The sequence below is a fragment of the Thunnus albacares genome, chromosome 22, assembly GCF_914725855.1.
Source record: "Thunnus albacares chromosome 22, fThuAlb1.1, whole genome shotgun sequence".
NCBI classification, from domain to species: domain Eukaryota; kingdom Metazoa; phylum Chordata; class Actinopteri; order Scombriformes; family Scombridae; genus Thunnus; species Thunnus albacares.
Genome location: NC_058127.1, coordinates 24,983,254 through 25,002,607, shown reverse-complemented (window position 1 = coordinate 25,002,607; position 19,354 = coordinate 24,983,254). Strand labels below are relative to the sequence as shown.

Genomic DNA, 19,354 nt, shown 5'->3' with positions numbered 1-19,354 from the left:
ACTCATCGCTCCTTCAATGATTGCAAGCTGTTCTGGTCCAGAGGCAGCGAAGCAGGTCCAAACCATGATACTACCACCACCATGTTTCACAGATGGGTTATGGGTTCTTATGCTGGAATGCAGTGTTTGCTCATCACCAAACATAACGCTTCTTATTCAAGCCAAAAAGTTCGATTTTGGTCTCATCCATCCACAGAATATTTTTCCAATCACCTTCTGGTTTATCCACATGGTCTTGAGTAAACCACAGACAGCAGCAATGTTCTTTTGGGAGAGAAGTGGCTTTCTCCTTGCAACTCTGCCATGAACACCATTGATGTTCAATGTTCTCCTGATAGTGGACTCATGAACATTGACTGTAGCCACTGCGAGAGAGGCCTTTAGTTTCCTAGACGTTACCCTGGGGTCCCTTGTTTCCTCTTGGACTATTACACGCCTGCTCTTGGTGTGATCCTCAATGTTCAACCACTCCTCGGGAGGGAAACAATAGTGTTTGATGTCTTCCATTTGTACACAATCTGTCTGACAGTTGACTGGTGGAGTCCAAACTCTTTAGAAATGGTTTCGTAACCCTTTCTATCTTGGTGAGCATCAACAACTCTTCTCAGAAATCCTCAGAAATCTCCTTTGTTTGAGCCATGACATATGTCCACAAACCTGTGTTGTGAAGCTCAGACTTCGATAGTAAAGACCCAGATTTCTCTTGTTTAAATGAAGCAGGGCCTCCAAGACTCACTCTTGATTGTTATCCAATTGATTGAAACAACTAACTCTAATTTCCCCTTCAAATGAATTGATAATCCCAGGGGTTCACATACTTTTGCCACACACAAATATGTAACATTGGATCATTTTCCTCAATAAATAAATTAACAAGTGTAAGGTTTTTGTCTCATTTGTTTAATTGATGTCTTTTTAGCTAGTTTTAGGACTTGCATGGAAATCTGATCATGTTTTAGGTCATATCTATGCAGAAATAGAGCAAATTCTAAAGGGTTCACAAACTTTCAAGCAGCACTGTATATTTATCCTTTATATTTGCTCTTTATTGTGAAAGTTAAAGCTGCAATAAAATATTTTTGGTCACTTTGGGCAGCAGAACAAACAGAAGACATTTATCAGGTGATATTGACATATTACCTGACAAAGATGATATAGTGAACAATTGTAAACAGTTAGCAACATTAGCATTCATTAGCATTCATTTATAGTTGTCTTTATGGCCACCTGATCATTGTAAGTCCAATATTCAGTCTCATTTTAGCTTTGATTTGGTCTCCACGTACCACATATACAAAAAGAGTCCTTAATGTTTTAGATGCTCCACTTTCAAACTTTCACCAGTTTGTTGCTAACCAACTAGCTAGGTCGGTAGTGTACAATGGGTCTATCAGCTTTTCCACTGAAAACGGCTTCCTGCTACTGGAAACCAGGTTGATTAGAATGGTGAGAACCAAAACAGTAAAGCTGTGGTCCGTAAAACCATAATGAGCTGAAAGAGGATAAAAAGCTCCACAGAGCTAAGGGGAACTGCAGAGTTGATAATAATCCTTAATAACTAAAAAACTAAATAACTAAAATTTTGTTATTTGATTCACTGTTAATATAAAAATATAGATTAGTAGAGCTGTAAATTGCTGTATTCAATTAATTAAAGTTGCCTCTTTCAAACACTAAAAGACTTTGCTGATTTTTAAACAGCCATATTTTTGGAAGATCAAAAAATGCATGCTAAATCCTCAAGGAACACCAACAGACCTGATTTATACGGAAAGGCCTATATCAGCAACACATCCATATGACTGTACTTCATGTACTTTATTGTCTCATTGCATTGCAAGTTTTTAACTGTGAACATATTTCATGTCCCTGTCCCTGTTGGTTTTTAATCTAGGTTACCCTGTCAGCCACTTTCTGCAGAAGGACCTGTCCCAGTCCATGGTTTACTATCGACACCTAGGAAATGAGGTGTTTGATGACTCCTTTGAGGTGGTGCTGTCTGATTTCCATGACCCCCCCAACCTGTCAGAGCCTCAGGTGGGTAACAGTAACACAGTGTTATTTAGTAAGTTAATACAGGACAAAATGAGGAATATAATGTTTACCATGTACAACAGCTTAGTTTAGCACCTTGACATGCTAATATTTGCTAATTAGCACTAAATACAGAGTACAGCTGAGGCTAATAGAATGTCATTAGCTTTGCAGGTATTTGGTCATAAACCAAAGTACCTGATGATGACATTAGATGAAAAGTTAAGGGATCATCAAAGTTATTGCACTTCATCCCGTGGGGAACATTAATGTCTGTACATGTCAAGACATTACACTTAAAACCACAAATGTCAGCCTCATGGTGGGGCTAGAGGAAAAGTCAGAGGATCACCAAAGTCATTAGCATTCATTATCTGGGAGCCATGAATGTCTGAACCAAAGTCTGTGCCAATCCATCTAGTAGATGTTGACTTTTTCACTGGATAATTGAAAATTTTGACCTGCTGGTGGTAATGAAAAGTCAGGATCAACAACATCTTTAGGTTTCATCCTGTAGGAACTCTCAATGTCTGTGCCAAATTCTGTAGTTCAATAGTTGTTGAGATAGTCCACTAAAACAAAAACTGTCAACCTCACGGGATCACCAGTGTCATTAGGATTCATCTTCCAGGGACTATGAATGCCCGCACCAAATTGCAGGGAAATCCAAAATCGTCTTAATCCATTGTCTAAGAAACCAGCCTTCTGATATAAGAAGCCCAGAAACTTATTTTTGCAATGAAATTCCATCACAAACATTACTTGATATTTAATTTAATGATCAGTGACGATTTATTTGTTGTGCAGGTGGTGATTGTTCACATAGAGCCTGTACCAGACCAACCACCTAAAGAGGTTCTTGGAGCCAGCCGATGTCTTGTGATCAAAGAAACAGAAGTCGTCCATATAACACGGCAGCAGCTTCACTTTGTAGACCAGGAGTCACCAGACAGTGAGCTTACATTCACAGTTACCACTCCACCTTTCTTCACCGGTCCTCACAGGTTAGTATGTCCTCGCCTTCAGTCACAAACACACTGGACACCGACCAATGGAAAAGCATTCTGTCTGAACTATGTGTTGCTGTCTTGATGAGCAGCAGTCCAGATGCAGGCAGGTTGTTCCTGGTGGATAGCATACCCAAATTTACCAAAGACTCCAACGCACCAGTGTTGAGGCTCTTTACACAGGTAATTCTTTCAATTTTTAAAACTCTTTGGAGTCAAGGTTCATTTGGTTATGTTCAGCCGATTTTCTATCCATTCATTTTATCTTTGTTTAGCATTTAATCAACTGTCCTTACTCCACATGCATGGTATCCTTTTTTCAGAAGAAACTCAGCTATAAGTCTGACTTTTCATTTTGTCAATTTCACAAACTATGAAGCTGCAAGAAACCCAAAGTACAGGAAAAAAATACACAAATATTTACAAATCTTAGTGATAATCACTCAATATTTTATTACCATTGACCAGTTCAAGGTTGAAGAAAGTATAATTTAACTATTTATACTGTACACACAAATACAGCAGAGAGAGAAATAAAACATAACTTAGCACAAAAAGTAAGGAAATTTGTGTTTGGTAAATTAGAAACAAGACATATTGGCAATTTAACAATTTATTCATTTAACAAACAGGAGCCTTACTAGCGTGTGGAAGAACCATACACAGCCACAACAGCCTGGCACCTCCTCCTAATGCTGGTCACCAACCTGATCACACACTGCTGTGGGATGGCATCCCATTCAGTCAGGTTGTGTTGGTCACTCTGGCACGAACAGCACGCCCAAGCTGATCCCACAAGTGTTCAATGGGGTTGATGTCAGGACTGCGGGCAGGCCATTCCATTCTCTCCACTCCCAAATTCTGGAGGTAGTGTCTGATAAACCCTGCTCTGACGGGGCGAGCATTGTCATCTTGGAGAATAGAGTTCGGTCCCAGACTGTGGAGATATGGGATTGCCACTGGTTGCAGAATCTCATCTCGATATCTCTCTGCATTGAGATTGCCTCCAATGATGACAAGTCTTGTTTTTCCAGTGAGGGAGATGCCGCCCCACACCATCACACTGCCTCGACCAAAAGATGTTACTCTATCAGTGCAGCAATCAGCATAGCGTTCTCTGCGTCTTCTCCGCACTTTGACCTTATGATCCAACTGCTGTAGGCAGAATCTTGACTGCAAATCTGTAGAAGACAGCCTATGGTACCTAAGTGCTGACAGGGTGAGGAAACAGTCTTCTTGGGCTGTCGTCTTCTTGGGAAGCCCACTTCACAGCCTGTCTCTGACATCCCCCGTTATATGGAACTTGGCCTTCGCTTTGGAGATGGTACTAGGGGTCATTCCAAATAATGCCACATCTTGGTTTTGCGTAACACCAGCTTGAAGTTGTCCTATCGCATGGGCCAGGTCAGTCAAATGTGGCATGCTGATTCTTGGAGCAGACACCTACTGACCACTGTAGCAGGGCCCATGCTCACAGGTGCTGCCTGCTCATGGGTGCAACCTTCATACTCAGCTCTGCTGCTCATCCCAGAAATGCATGTTCCTTACAAATGTGGCACCATGTTAAAGGTAAATAAACAGTATAAAACAGTATAAAATTTATTTCCAAGAAGCATTGTTACAACAAAGAAATAATCTACCAAACACATATTTCCTTACTTTTTGTGCTAAGTTTATAATACAGTATTTATATGTAAAATGATTTTATCCTGAAGTGCCTGAAGTGTTTCTGTGTCTTTTGCATTGAAAGTCTATCTATGCTTATGTGACTCAGTGGAAATATTAGGATCAAAACAATTCAGTTTTAAAATTTATTTCGTTGCATATAAAGACATGAAAACAAAAATATATGCAGGAAATAAAACTATAGTATAATCTATTTGCATGTGAAGTGTTTTTATCCCAACTCTTCTTTCTTTATCAGAAGTCTATTTATACCATCCTGTTATACCATTGCCATTGTCCTTGGAAAATAATCAGCTGAAATATGTTGACTGGAGTTAATATCCATCCAGTTGAACTCCAGGGGTCCAACAAGGCATTAAACATAAGGACAGTGGAGCAGTAACTCTATCAGACTCTGTCTTCCATGCCTCTGAAGATTGAGCTGGCTGCTGCAATGAAGATCTGAATCTTTTCAGCCACAGAACTGGATGCTTGCATAGCTGGTACAGCAGCTGACATGCCAGCCACTGCTAAGTCTCCACCATCAACACTATAAACCTAAATAATAAAAGAGCCTGTAAGAAAGAATGTAGGTACATGAGGCGAGTATGGCTTGTTCAAAACTCATTACATTTTTTCTTTTCCTGTTTCTAGCATGCCGTGAACTTCATGAAGGTGGCCTATATGCCTCCAATCATGGACATTGGCCCTTATCCCCAGTATATCCAGTTTGTTCTCTCTGTAACCAACCACCTTGGTAAAACAGTCACAGGGATCTGCTTTAACATCACTGTGGTGCCAGTGGACAACCAGCCGCCACAGGTACAGTACATAGACGCGCAACTATGCCTCCAATGTCAACATTATAAATTTGACCTTATGTAAAAGAATTACATTTATTGCATGTGGGTCTATGTTTCAGGTTATCACCAACCCTCTGACAGTAGATGAAGGAGGGGAGTGCTGGCTGAGCCCTGAATACTTGCTGCTTTCAGATGTGGACTCCATGGAACAAGCCCTGCAGGTGGAGCTTCAGAGGGAACCACAGCATGGGGCTCTGCAGCTTGGCAGCTCCCTGCTAAAACCAGGCCAGGCCTTCACTGTGCATGACCTGAAGAGTCTTAAAGTTAGGTCAGACATCCTGGTTAATTCATTTCGTTATGTCATGTAGGATCTAAGCCTGAAACTCTTAGTATGATGCAAGGTTGAGCTGTAATGTCAAGTGTCACAACAAAGGGTAATGTTTGAATTGTGCTTCTGTTTGGTCTGTCACAACTGCCATGGCTGCACAGTTTGACTACTTTATATTGTACAGATGTACTGTATCTAATAAACTATCTAATTAACTTAGCACACATCTTGGGACACTCATGGTGGCTCAAGTGGCATCAAGTGATTCTTGACCTCTACGGGGCAGAAAAAACAAAATTCTAAACCATTCTATACCATCAAGTTATCAGGTTGTTATGGCTAATGTGCTAGCAATAAACAGCCTACTTAGACATCCAGCAAACAGCATGAGCATCCTTCTGGAGTCATGTGTCTCTCTACCTAACTGATGTCAAAGTCCAACATTGACTGGCTTTTTAGCTCTAGTTGGGTTCTCTGAGCTGAGAGCTACTGTAGTTTTACTTTTACATGTCTTTTAGCTGATTGTTTTGATTTTTGATGACAGCCCACAACGTTACAGTTTTGGTTCACTCTCACAGTCTCTTGTGAACCTCATTTTTGGCAAACAAACTCTGATGAACTTTCATAATAATAAACCAGGTGGAAAAACATGGCATCACTCTCTCGTTGTGTGTTCTCAAGAATACTGTGAAATTTAATGATCTAATTGAGCATGATTTTACAAAGTTCTTGCCAAATCCTGATATTTGTGAGGTGTTACTGGTAGCTGTTTGAAATTATTTTAAGGATAAATGTTTAAAGATAGCTGAGTAATCATATGCCAAAGTTTGCAAAAAATAATTTCTATTAAGACTTAAATTCACATGTTCGTTGTTTTGAGACTTTAATTCATGACTCTTTATTTTGTCTGTTCTTTACAGGTACAATCATGACAATTCAGAAACTGTGGAGGACAACATTGAATTCACAGCAACAGATGGCACCAATTCAGTCAGTTTTGTTCTAAAAGTGAAGGTAATTTCTCTCATTTGAGAAAACAACACATTTCTTTAGAAATTGACACACTTGGCTTTACACACTTGTTTGCAGTAAGATTAAAGTGAAAAGTGAACCATGGATTGTTTTACTAAAGCCGTACACTTGTATGAAACGCAATGCCTTGCATGTTATCTCCAGGTGACCCCTATCAATGACGAGGTCCCAGTGCTGGTCACTGGTTTGAAACCAGTCCTCAGCTGCTCAGAGGGAGAGGAAATAGTCATCACAGCTGAGTATATCTATGCTACTGATGCAGACAGTGACAACAGCAGCCTGGCCTTCCTGATTGCCCGGCAGCCGTATCACGGTGTGGTGCTCCGAAACGGTGTTGTCATCGATCGCTTCATCCAGGCAGACATCACTGCAGGGATTATCAGCTACAAACATACAGGTAGGCAGTGGAGGGTTGGGTTAGACCCCTACATAGGACCATCTAGTAGGAGATGAATAATTAGACACTGTGTGTGAAAGTGTATATATACTATGTTTATGATTGTTGTTTTAGGACTGGAGATCGGACTCACTCCTCGACATGACACCATCACCTTCGTTATTTCTGATGGAGAAACAGAAAACTCTGCTCTATGCTGTGGTGGAGGAAATCCTGTCAGGACCAGAGGCATGACGCAGCTACATCACAGTCTTCCTGTGTACGACCTCCACATCACAGTGTTTCCAGTAGACAGCCAGCCACCCTCACTTACAACAGGTGGGCCATTTCTATGTCACTTGTATGGTGTCCAGAGAGCCTACTTTGAGCTCTAACTTGACTCACAAATGCAAAAAAGTAAATAACACCACGCTGTATCAAAGAAAATAAATGAAATAGTAAAACCCATTACACCCCCAGGCTCCACCTACACAGGTGTTTTCACTTATTTTGCTTGATTAGACCACGTCTTGATTGATATTTTGCACTCTCTATTGTTAGCATTGCTGTTACTTTACACCTTGCATGTTTATGATTGTTGAAGGCCTGCAGGAATATTGACATGTCATAGTACATCACAGTAGGTAAAACAAAGGTGTAATTAATAAATTAATTGTAGCAGCTTTAAGTGTGTCTGTTCCAGGCCCCCGGTTTACACTCTGGCATTGATTAGCAGGGCACTCACAGGGGAGCCATTGTTAATGCTATTAGCTATACCTGTGCTTTTCCTGTTACAATAAGTTTATCTTTCTGCCATGGAAGCAGTATTTTAGCAGTGGTTGCCAAACTTTTAAAACCACACCAGCCCTTCAAAGTGATTAGCGTGGACACCCTTCGTGTCCACCACCCACGTTTCAATTACAATACACATCATGGTTCTTTTTAATGAATGAAACAAATTACATTCGTGTAACATACAGTATATGAACTTGCATCAAAATTTAAAGAGTAGTCAGTAGTTTCACTGACATTTGAACTAGGTCATGTTGCTGTTGAAAATAAATATTGGTATTAATATAAAATTGTATGAATAGAATTAAGTACACAATTTGGTTCAAGTTATTCATTTTGTTTTGTTCCAACGTAAAATTATCTTACATTTAGCTCTACAAGGACAAAAAAATCACTGGAAATAACTAGTTTTTCTTATCCACAAAAACTAAATAGAGTTATACTTCCCCAGAGTGGCCAAAAAAGATATTCCATCAAAATGTATTGTTCTAAATGTTGTGTCAGTCTTTAGTGTTGCCTATAGTAAAAAAGCAAAGTCTTTTTTCATATACACCTGTGATATAGAGATATTTTATATGGTATAGTTCATATGAAACCTCACTGCTCCTGTCTGGATACATACACAGCTGAAAATTTATTTTATTTGGACAGAGTATAGTGTAAGTTTACCTGCTATATGTTTAATTATTTAATTGATTACAGGAATTTTAGCATGATATTTTACAATGATTGTACCTTTCTTGTTGGTAGGAGACATCTTTGTGGTAGATGAAGGGGGGACTGCCCCGATAACAGTGTCTCACTTGAAGGCCTCTGATGTGGACACCATCCTGGACAAGCTGGTGGTCAGTCTGATTTCTCCGCCCCAGTTTGGCTACATTGAAAATATCCTGCCCAGTCCTGGCTTTGAGAAAAGCAACATGGGCATAAGCATAGGTAAGCATTATGATATATTTTATCATCAGACAGATGAAACCAAAAAAAAGTTAAATGTTTTTCTTTCTCACCTTCTTTTTTTCCAGCTTCATTTTCATACAAAGACATCATTGATGGTCATGTGAACTACGTACAGTCCAGACACCAGAGGATGGAGCCAACAACTGACCAGTTAATGCTCTGCGTATCAGACGGCAAACACAGCTCAGCCAATGTGCCCTTCTACATTATAATCAACCCAACAAACGACGAGATCCCAGAGTTCATGGCTCGAAATATCACAGTAAGTTATGTTCAGTCTCACAACTAAAGACCAAACATTCCCAAGAGATTTTGTCCACAAAATGTATTGACTAAGTTTCCTGTGTGATGAGGTACAAGAAGGAGAAATGAAGGAGCTGGACTCGTCGGTGTTACATGCAATGGATCTGGATGTACCCAAGAACGTTCTGCTCTTCAGTGTGGTTAAACCCCCTCAGCATGGGAGTATCATCCACCACAGCAGTGGACAGCCAGCCTACAAGCAACGGGAGGCCAGTCCTCAATCCACAGTGGTCGATTTTACAATGACAGATCTTATAAGCGGTACTTTATGCATGTTAAAACTCCTAGCACTGAAAATGGTTTATGGTCAGAGTAGGTCTTCTTAGGGCTAATGCTGCATTCGTACCCTGTGAGAAAGATTACAAATTCCTTTCTGTATCTTCATTGGCTTGCAGGTAACACTTTGATGTATATGCATGATGACTCAGAGAATATGGACGACAGTTTTACTATCCAGTTAACCGATGGCAGGCACCAACTCCACAGACAAGTGATGGTTAAAGTCCTGCCAGTCAATGACGAGGAGCCTAATGTCATAAGGTGAGACTAAAATTTTCATTACACTTCCTGTTGAGTCAACACATGATCGTGGCAAAGTAAGTGAGACTTGTCTCATTGTTCTGTCCTTCAGGAACAATGGACTTGAGGTGGAGCCAGGAGAGGCCAGGCTTATATCCAGTGTTACACTCTTTGCACAGGACAGTGATTCTCCTTCTGCAGAGGTCATGTACATATTTGAGAGTGTTCCTACCCAAGGGCTACTGCAGCTGAAGGTTGGTGTAGTGCTGTACATTTTTAACCATGCTGGCAGCTGTAGGGATGGCAATGTTGGTCTGTCTGTCTGGTCCCCAGAGGATGATCCTCTGACTTTTCCTTTGGCGCCACCAGTAGATCAGATTTTTTAGTCTTTCAGTGAAATCTACTTGATGGATCAGCACCAAATTCTGTACAAATCATGTATTCTGATGATTTTGGTGATTCCTGACTTTTCCTTTAGTGCCACCATGAGGTTGCTGTTTTTATTTTTATAGAAATATCTTGACAGCTATTAGATGGATTGCCATGAAATTTGGTACGGATATTTATGGTCCCCAGAGGATGAATTTTAAAAACTTTTCATCTAGAGTTATCATCTGGTCAAAATTTTCCTTTGGCCAATTCTTAATGACCAAATACCTGCCAAACCATACAGTAGATCCCCATCAGCTGTATCTTATGTTTAGTGCTACTTAGCAAATGTTAGCATCCTAACATACAAAACCAACATCCATTGTTTATAGAAACAGTCCTAATTCCCATCATTTGAGATATGCTACTTTATAGTAAGGTGTCACTGTAAACACTGGTGAAGGCAGGAGCACTACTCTGTGTTCTTGGTGCTCTCTGAAAACTGTGATAATTACGGTAATGACGGTAATAGAAATTGTTGTCTAATTGTTACCATCGGAATATTTCACTGAGGTATGTAGTAAAACCAGTATACCAGCACATCTGTACTCCATCCCAAAGGGTTATAAATGCTGCTAACTGTGACTGATCCTGTCTTAGGAAGGTCAGGACTGGGTGACACTGACAGCTGGGACAAACTGCACCCAGGAAATGGTTGATATGAACCTTCTGCGCTACATGCACAAAGGCCAGCACGGTGCTAAAACACAGGACTTCTTTGTCTTCTACTTGCTGGATGGAAAGAATCAATCACCCCCACAGCACTTCTACATCTCTGTTAAAGATCTAGAAAAAGGTACTGGAATTCAGTCCTAAATTCTTCATTAGACATAGGTTTGAATAAAATTGGCTTCTTGTGATGTCCTTGTGACTGCCTCCATGTCAGTCACAAGCTCATGTGTCCAATGTGTTTCTCTTCACTCTGCCAAGTATTATGGTTCAATTTTTAATGTCTCCACCACCTTTTTCAGGAAATATCGCCATCTTTGTAAAGCCAGTGAACGTCAACCGTGGCGATCGTGTGGTTCTCACCACAGATGTGCTGTTAGCCACAGACGGCACAGACAAACCTGAGGAGCTTCTGTATGTCATCACCAACCCGCCTGCTCACGGACACATAGAATACATCAAACATCCTGGACTGACCATCTCCACCTTCAGCCAAATGGACATAGCAGCAAACATCGTGGCTTATGTGCACGACAACCGAGCCAGCACACCCACAGAAACCTTTCAGTGAGTCTGGAGGCCTTTCTTGCTTGCTCAAGAGCTTGTCCAAGGCTTGTGATATACTTACTTTTTCCCAGTGAGTATGCATAGACAGCAGCTACCATGCTAGTTGCATGGCCTGCGTAGTTTGTATGTACCTGTAAGGACTAAAAAGTACTGCCACCAGAACAGGGCTGAATATCTTCCTTGAGAAGATCTGATTTTGCATGACGCAAACATGATGACACTCAAAGAGGTCACTGAATTGTTAGCGCTGAAATATGGGCAGAAAAAGCAGCAGCTGCAACAGACTCTTGCAGTTGCATTTTTAAAAGGGACAAACAGCCTCAACTTTATCCATGATTTTTCCATTTATGGTCTTGAATCCAAAATGCTTCCACACATTTTTAGATGAATTGGTGCCATGGTTTTCCATTATCCAATCTAATCTTTGTATGTTTTGGCAGGTTTGTTGTTAGTAATGGTAAGACTAGCCAAAATGGAAGCTTTGAGGTTGCAGTGGAAATGGTGGATCGCATCCTGCCATCTTTGTCCTCCAACAAAGGCCTTACAGTTCCCCAAGGATCCTCCATGATGCTGGGTCCTGACTGCCTGGCCATGTCTGATCCAGACACTCCAGCCAACGCTCTGACCTTTGTCCTTCTGCAGCCTCCACAGTATGGCAGGCTGGTTTTAAGTGGAACCACACTGACTACTGGCTCAAACTTCACCCAGAGAGACATACAGGAACTAGAGGTAACATATAAACATGATGGGGGACCGTCGCAGATCGACCGATTTGCTTTTACTGCCTCTGACAGCACCAATCGAGGCTTCCTGCTTGATGGGCGGTTACATACTGAACCTGTGTTCTTCACTATTCAGGTAAGTGATAAACGGTGTACTTTGGCTTTGTTTCACAACTCCTTAGCAACATTTGCTGTTCACAGCCATCATTTATTGCTAATATGGGATGTGTTATGTCCCCTGAAAGTTCCAACCAATTACATCTTCTTAAATAGACAGCAAATGGTGGAAAAAGAAGTGACTCTCTCTACGCTACCGCTAAGTGTTGGGCAGACACAAAAAAGCATCTCGGTGCTCTGTTGCATCACTGTTCTATAGAAAATAGATGCAGAATATTTAAAATCTAGATAGTTACATTTGTATTTGTCATATGGGCTATGTCACATCATTTCACAAGTCTAAAATACCTCTTTTCTATGATATTCATGTTAAACTTTACAAGCTGTGTGTATTTTCAGATCAAGCCTTTGGATAAGTCATCTCCTGAGGTTGTGAAGCTGCTCCCTCTTTGGAAGGCAGAGCTTTTAGCTGATGGACGATACGGGATTTTTCTGTCATCTCGGGAGCTGAGAGCCCAAGACAGCGATAGCAGAGAAGAAGAGCTGATATTCTGCATCATTCGCCAGCCCTACTTTGGTTACCTAGAAAACATCACGACAGGTCAGGAATTTAATGTTGTTTTTTGTTGATAACAGCTTAACTTAGAATGAAAAAATAAGTCTTTATTTTTGCTCTTGCAGGTGGTTTTGTACCACAGCGCTTCTCTCAGATGGAGCTGAACAAGAGAACTATTGTCTATATCATAAATCCAGACAGGGAGTCTCTGTCAGATAGCCTGGAGTTCAGAGTGTCTGATCCTCTAGGGAACACTGGGCCCTCTCACATGTAAGAAAAAACAACGATACACTGATTGTTTTGGCATCTTGATTTAACAGTTAGGATTTCACCGCTGTTGACCTTGTTGTTGCAGACTTGAACTGAGCTGGTCCAGTGTAGAGCTGTCTCAGCCTGAGTACTCTGTGTGTGAGGAGCAGAGAACTGTCTCAATGGACATCATTCGGAAGGGAAACATGGCAGAGTCTTCATATATCACTGTCAAGGTCTGCAAACCATGTTGTTGTTTAAACTGAAGAGTCATTACGAATTCAGTTTATATGTAAATCTGTCTGGAGAAGTGCAATAAAATACTTCAAGTAAGATTTATACAGGCCCTGAACTGCACTTTTGACAGAGTCATCATAGCTCAGCTGTCTTTTTATAATTTATTTTTTATTTCAAGACCTGTCTCTCCATGATGTGTCTTTATCATAGGTAAAGGAGCTGACTGCAACTGCTGGAAAAGATTTCCTCATAAGCCCTTCTTCCCTTATCCAATTTGATCCAGGTATATGCTCATTAGTATAGACACTTTGCGTATGCTTTTTAAATTAAAGGGACACTCAACCAATTTTGCGCATGAAGATCGCTTTATTCTCACCCTGAAAAAACAGTTGGATAATGTTTTCTGGGGCTCTGGAGGCAGACAAATTTGTAACAGAAAGTTACAGGAAAGTTATGGGAAGTGTAGGATCCATTGCTTTTGGAGTTTTGGAGTTTGACCCCTACTATTGTCTAAAAATCTGGATATCTCTGATATCACTGATTTAGTTCATTCTTTGATGTGCAATAGTAAAATACTGGAGTACCCCACTGAGTAAACCACAAGAAAAATTGTCTATTACACCCATGATGTTTCATTGATTTCTGCATCTGAAACCCTCCCTCATCTTTCCTATGTTGGAATTAGGTGTTTGCATCCAATTATTTTTCAATTTTTTTGAAACCATCACACCCACTTTGTGCAGTGATTAGCCAGGTGTGTGAAGGTGAGAAAGTAGGCAAGATTTGTCTCCCACAAGCCTCTTTTTTAGTCTTCATTCCACTACCTCTGTTTTTTATGAACAAATGAGAGTGACACCACAACATTGTCCAAATTTGGACAATATTTGTGTCTTCCTTCTCTCTATTACAGCAGGCTTCATTACACCTTTGAGTGTGACCATTTAGAACAACAATAAACACTTTTGTTTTGAGATGTGGTCAGGCAACATGTTGTACGAACTAGTTCATTTCAAGCTTACTCTGGCATTTACTGTAACATTGTAAAAATGCTATTGTGAGTGGCCTTACAGCTAAAACAACCAAAATTAATTTTCGTAATTTACAGTGTGCTGCTAAATAAAGACAGACAGAGTCACAAAGAATTATATCAGACCTGCATCAGCTTGTGTAAAATGTTGTGATATTTCTGTCCATGTAGGAGTATCAAAGAGGAGCTGGCAAACTGAGATAATTCAGGATCACCTTGAGGAGGCTGAGGAGCTATTTGAGGTTCTGCTGGTCTCTCCGGAAGGCACAGTAATTGGGAGCATCAACAAAGCTCAAATCACCATCAGAGACTCGGGAAGAGGTAAAATTAAGCCCCAGCTGTGTATTTTTGGATCCCAGAGACTTTTTTTCAATAATGTACATTATCCCTTTTTTACACATTTACTTACAAAAAACAAAGTTTTCCATCACTGTAATGTATTTCTGTTGCAGTAATGTCTTTTGCCACAAGATGGCATTCGGATCAAGAACTCGAAAATGTTTATACCTAAGTTGATGTTGATACCTAAGGCTTCATGCGCAAATCAGAACTCAATATTCTACAAACTTTGTTATAAATATGTACACATTTAATCCCTACTGTACACGTCATTCATTATCATTTTAATAACCATTATCTATGGATGATGGTGGATGTCTGCTTCCACGTGATTGATTCAAACCACCAATTTAACAGTTAAAACTTAAAAACCACAGGACAATGCAGGCTAAACCAGGATCAGGAGGCTCCAGTTCTCGGAGGAAAAGAGATTCGATCAGAGACATACCCCCAGCATGGATCCATTAAACTAGAGAAACTGCCCCTTGGCACAGAATCAGTTATTTGGACTCGTGGAGACAGCATCTCCAGGCCTGGAGTAGGCCTCCGAAAAAAGAAACTCAGAGCTATAGGCAATCCAAAGTCTGTAAGTACCTGCTCTTTAAGATCACCAACAGATTTGACTTCATCCTAAATAACTGCCATTCTCCTTTTTGTTGTGGCTTTATTTCATCAGCTTAACAATTCTATGAACAGTTAGTTTAGAAACTGTATTTGATCTTTCAGATTGCACCTTCATCAGTTTTTCACAATGGGACAGACATAGTTTACACGGTAAGCAGCAGCTAATACTAACTATATGGTGTTCCTAAACGTCAGAAAAGTCTTAATTTTTGTTGTTTGTTTGATTACAGTATCACGGCATCATGCAAATGCAAGTAGAAGATGACACCTCCCTGTCAAGGAAGGGAAGAAAGGCAAACATCCGTGTGGTTAGCAGGGGGGCACAGCTGCAGGCATCAGCAGTGCTAACTAAGTCAAAGCCTGGCCCCCAGAGAAAGCTCCCAAACCCTGGAAAAAGTGGACTGGTCAAAGGACATGTGAGTGCATTCTGAGAATTTTAGGACCAAAAACAGGGTCCACTCAAGTGACATCAACATAGAATTTCTCTCTCTAAATGCATCTATACCGATGTGAGGTGCTTTATACAATGCTAGGGAACATATAGCATTCCATTTGAAGCAGAACTAAGTTCATTTCTCTGTGAATATGTATCGCCCATAGGTTGCAGCTGATAACTCCATCCCCAAGCCATGTGTGCCAGAACTGATGGGTCTCTTGCATTTCAACCAGACGACCAATCAGCTCTTTCACTGCAATGGTGTCTCCTGGAAACCCTGGGCACCAACTGACCAGGTCCTCGTCCAGCTTTGCAACATAGCTTCACTTTGACTACATAAAATAAATAAAAAATACTTCTAAGTTATCCTGAGTTAAGGGTGTCAGGTTATCAGGAATAAACTGCTATATAGAGTTGGGTGTCATCTGCATAGTAATGAAAGTCAGCACTGCCATTATGATCCTTACTGGTAACATATTAAGACTTAAAAGTTGACCCAGGATAGACCCTTGTGGTACCCCATATGGAATGTTTGTAGATAATAGCTTTGAAGGTAATCTTTCTCTTCCCTTGACAAAATGTTGATAAACATCCTACGTCTAAGTATTCATCTGAAATCATTCATGTTCACCTATGTCAACATTTCTGCCCTTTTCCTCTTAAAACACAGATAGTGAGCGCTCAGCTATGTCCTCAAGGCTGGACCTTTCACAGTGGCCACTGCTACATCCTCAGCACAGAGCACAAAGCCACATGGAGCACAGCTAATAGAGCATGCAGAGAGAGGTACACTTTAAGAGTAATCTCCTAGACACTAATTTCTCTTACATTTCACTCATTCTCATTTAAAGGATAAACAGACTTGGAGAGAAATTGTAAGGGAACAGACATGGGCAAACAATACATGTTTCTGAATAGTTGTCTGTCACACACAAAAACTATGTAATCTGAATTATATGGTCCATAAATTATCCCCCTAACATGAATACACTACTTTCCTTCTTTTTGATTTGATTTCAGATATAAAGGCAGTCTAGCAAGTGTTCTCTCTAAAGTTGATATGGACTGGCTGTGGGACTTCAGTGGAAGGAAACCATTTTGGATAGGTGTGTATCTTTAAATTACTTGTTACATTCTGGTTTAAAGATGATTTAAAACACCTCTAAGTAATTGTTATGTGTAATGTTACAGTGTCAGAGGTTGTATTAAAGATGCACTCCACCAATTTTATGTCAGCTCCTAGTTCATGCCTAAAAAGATGTAATATCAGTCTTTGTTTTCTTAGCCACTTTCCTTTATCACGCTTTGTTAAACATGTAATTAAATTGAATGTTACTTCTTCCACGCAAATGTCCATTGCATTGCAAGATTTACTCAATGCAGTGAGTAAATGTTTGGTAACATTAGCTGACTCCTAAGATATTGTCAACAATTGAAGTTTTCACAGTAAAGGACTACAATTAAATGCATTTATTGTGAAGCACATGCAGGAAGAGGTGAGTTAGAACAGTTAGAAGCTTAACACATCAAAATTACAGGAGTTCACTACAGCAAATCAATGGAGCAGAGCTGCTAATATGTAAGGATTCAATGTGAATTGGTCATGCCTGGCCAATACCTGCTTTGCTTAATTAGGTCAGTATCTGAGTCATCAATCTGATGGATTGGATCCGTGCCTGCTATCACACCATTCACCTGAAAGCTATGCTGTCACTTGCTGTTACTGCTGTTGCCATATCTGCTGCTGTTGATATAGTATTTCATAAGCTCACCATCCACCTGTAGACTGGTGTACCTTCCCTTAAGGAAGAAGTTATTATCATCACTCTCCAATCCCTGCTGTGCAAAGTTTGGTATATTTCTTGTAGGATTGACAAGGTCAGAGCCTAGATGCAAAATATCAACTCTGTGCATATTCTATATTCACATAGTAATAATCAGTTAATGCATTGCATCATCATGTCATGGGTGAAAGAAGCTCATTTTTTAAATTCATTTCTGTGCAACTTAAATTAACAATTGGCTCATCATTGATAATTAAGAACACTTTTTGCACTTATTGGCCTGAAAATATATTTTCTCTATTGCAGAGTGAAATTTCTCTACTCCAGTCAAACAAGCTGTTTTTTTCTTATTGTGTAAGGCCTGAATGACAGAGAGGGCAGAGGAAGTTGGGAGTGGGCGGGAGGTGAGCCGGTCAGCTACACTAACTGGAGGAAGACACCCCCTCGGTCCAAAATGAAAGGAAGCAAAAAGTGCGTTCTGGTGTGGAAGAGGGCAAAGTGGCAGATCAGGGACTGCAAGACCGGCAGAGGCCATCGCTACATGTGTTCTGTCAAAACTTGAATTTTGTACCATTGTGTTGTTTCAGAAGAGTCGGGAGGAAGAACTGATACTCAGGACATTTAAACTATAATAACAAGTAACTTTCCAATAAGGATAAGTGGGAACTGTGTTAAATCGGTCATTTCATTTTTAATGAACTTTGTGACCATTATTGTGTCAAAAAAGTAACGTGAAATGTTACATTGTTTACACATCATTTATTCTGCTTAACCACTGAAAGTATTGTTACACATGTAAAGTATTTAGTATCTTCCTTATTTCAGACAGAACCAAGACTGCAATACCAACTGGGCAAAACTGACCTGGGGCCCCAGACCATCAAGGCCCCCAGAAGCCCTGTGTCATTTGGTTGTAATTGTAATTTAATTGCAAATATGGTATCTGATATTGTACCTTAGTGTTGCAAATATCTTGAGGTCTAATCTAGTTTTAAGCCCTTTTTGTTTTAATTTATACTGTGCTTAAAATTGTACATACTCTTAAACAAATTTGTTGTTTAATTGAATTCCCACAAACTAGTGACACAAAGCAAACCTGGGTCCAGCAATACTTCCAGCAGAGGAGCAGCATACTGTTTGGTTTCCGTGTCTACAGGCTGAAATATAATGAAAATGCTATGTCTGTGTGCACTGAACTTAAGGGAATTAAGAGGTGAAAGGGTATATATACAAAGCACAGACAGAGATGGTGTTAGTGTGGAGGGGGGCCAATGGGGGCCCAACAGCAAATCTTTGCCTAGGCCACATAAAAGGTTAATCCACTTATGGACTACGTACTGTATTTCCAATTTATCAAATTATTCACCAAAGTCTGAGCTCTTCATTGCTTCAAACACATCTTCAAACTGTATTAATGCCATTTAAGAACATTTGATGAACTCTTATATTATTTGTAAATTAAACTCTAATGGAATATTTTGCATGATCAGTTATTTATTTGTGCAGCTACTGAAGTTATATTCAGGGTTGGTTACAACAGGTTCTAATGGAATCATTTTTATATATCTGTATAGCATTTGCAAGAAGACTCAAAGCAGTATTTGTGAATATTCTAAAAGGAATGGTTTGACATTGGAAAATATGCGCATTCATCTTCTTACTGATAGTTAGATGAGAAGATCAATACCACTTTCTTATTTGTCCATTCAAAGTCACTACTTCCTTGCCAGGGGCAGTGACCTCAGGGAGTCTCCTCTGGTCACCCGGCAACCCCACAGTGAC

The 19,354-nt window shown here is 40.1% G+C and overlaps 1 protein-coding gene across 1 annotated transcript in view; it reads left to right on the top strand.

Annotated features, from left to right (window-relative positions):
* Positions 1–19,048, top strand: part of frem1a (Fras1 related extracellular matrix 1a) — a 43,359-nt gene extending 24,311 nt beyond the window's left edge. Inside the window, exons 11-38 of the mRNA XM_044341570.1 lie at positions 1,895–2,037; positions 2,842–3,038; positions 3,134–3,224; positions 5,361–5,528; positions 5,629–5,837; positions 6,758–6,851; positions 7,014–7,266; positions 7,381–7,584; positions 8,788–8,973; positions 9,060–9,256; positions 9,348–9,558; positions 9,693–9,837; positions 9,929–10,070; positions 10,846–11,041; positions 11,217–11,481; positions 11,922–12,339; positions 12,720–12,921; positions 13,002–13,146; positions 13,232–13,361; positions 13,573–13,645; positions 14,561–14,710; positions 15,106–15,314; positions 15,455–15,502; positions 15,583–15,768; positions 15,953–16,084; positions 16,459–16,574; positions 16,809–16,894; positions 17,932–19,048. Of these exons, the coding sequence (XP_044197505.1) occupies positions 1,895–2,037; positions 2,842–3,038; positions 3,134–3,224; positions 5,361–5,528; positions 5,629–5,837; positions 6,758–6,851; positions 7,014–7,266; positions 7,381–7,584; positions 8,788–8,973; positions 9,060–9,256; positions 9,348–9,558; positions 9,693–9,837; positions 9,929–10,070; positions 10,846–11,041; positions 11,217–11,481; positions 11,922–12,339; positions 12,720–12,921; positions 13,002–13,146; positions 13,232–13,361; positions 13,573–13,645; positions 14,561–14,710; positions 15,106–15,314; positions 15,455–15,502; positions 15,583–15,768; positions 15,953–16,084; positions 16,459–16,574; positions 16,809–16,894; positions 17,932–18,134 (4,799 nt within the window). The 3' untranslated portion in view covers positions 18,135–19,048. The remainder of the gene's footprint in view (positions 1–1,894; positions 2,038–2,841; positions 3,039–3,133; positions 3,225–5,360; positions 5,529–5,628; positions 5,838–6,757; positions 6,852–7,013; positions 7,267–7,380; positions 7,585–8,787; positions 8,974–9,059; positions 9,257–9,347; positions 9,559–9,692; positions 9,838–9,928; positions 10,071–10,845; positions 11,042–11,216; positions 11,482–11,921; positions 12,340–12,719; positions 12,922–13,001; positions 13,147–13,231; positions 13,362–13,572; positions 13,646–14,560; positions 14,711–15,105; positions 15,315–15,454; positions 15,503–15,582; positions 15,769–15,952; positions 16,085–16,458; positions 16,575–16,808; positions 16,895–17,931) is intronic.
* The last annotated feature ends 306 nt before the right edge of the window (positions 19,049–19,354 follow it).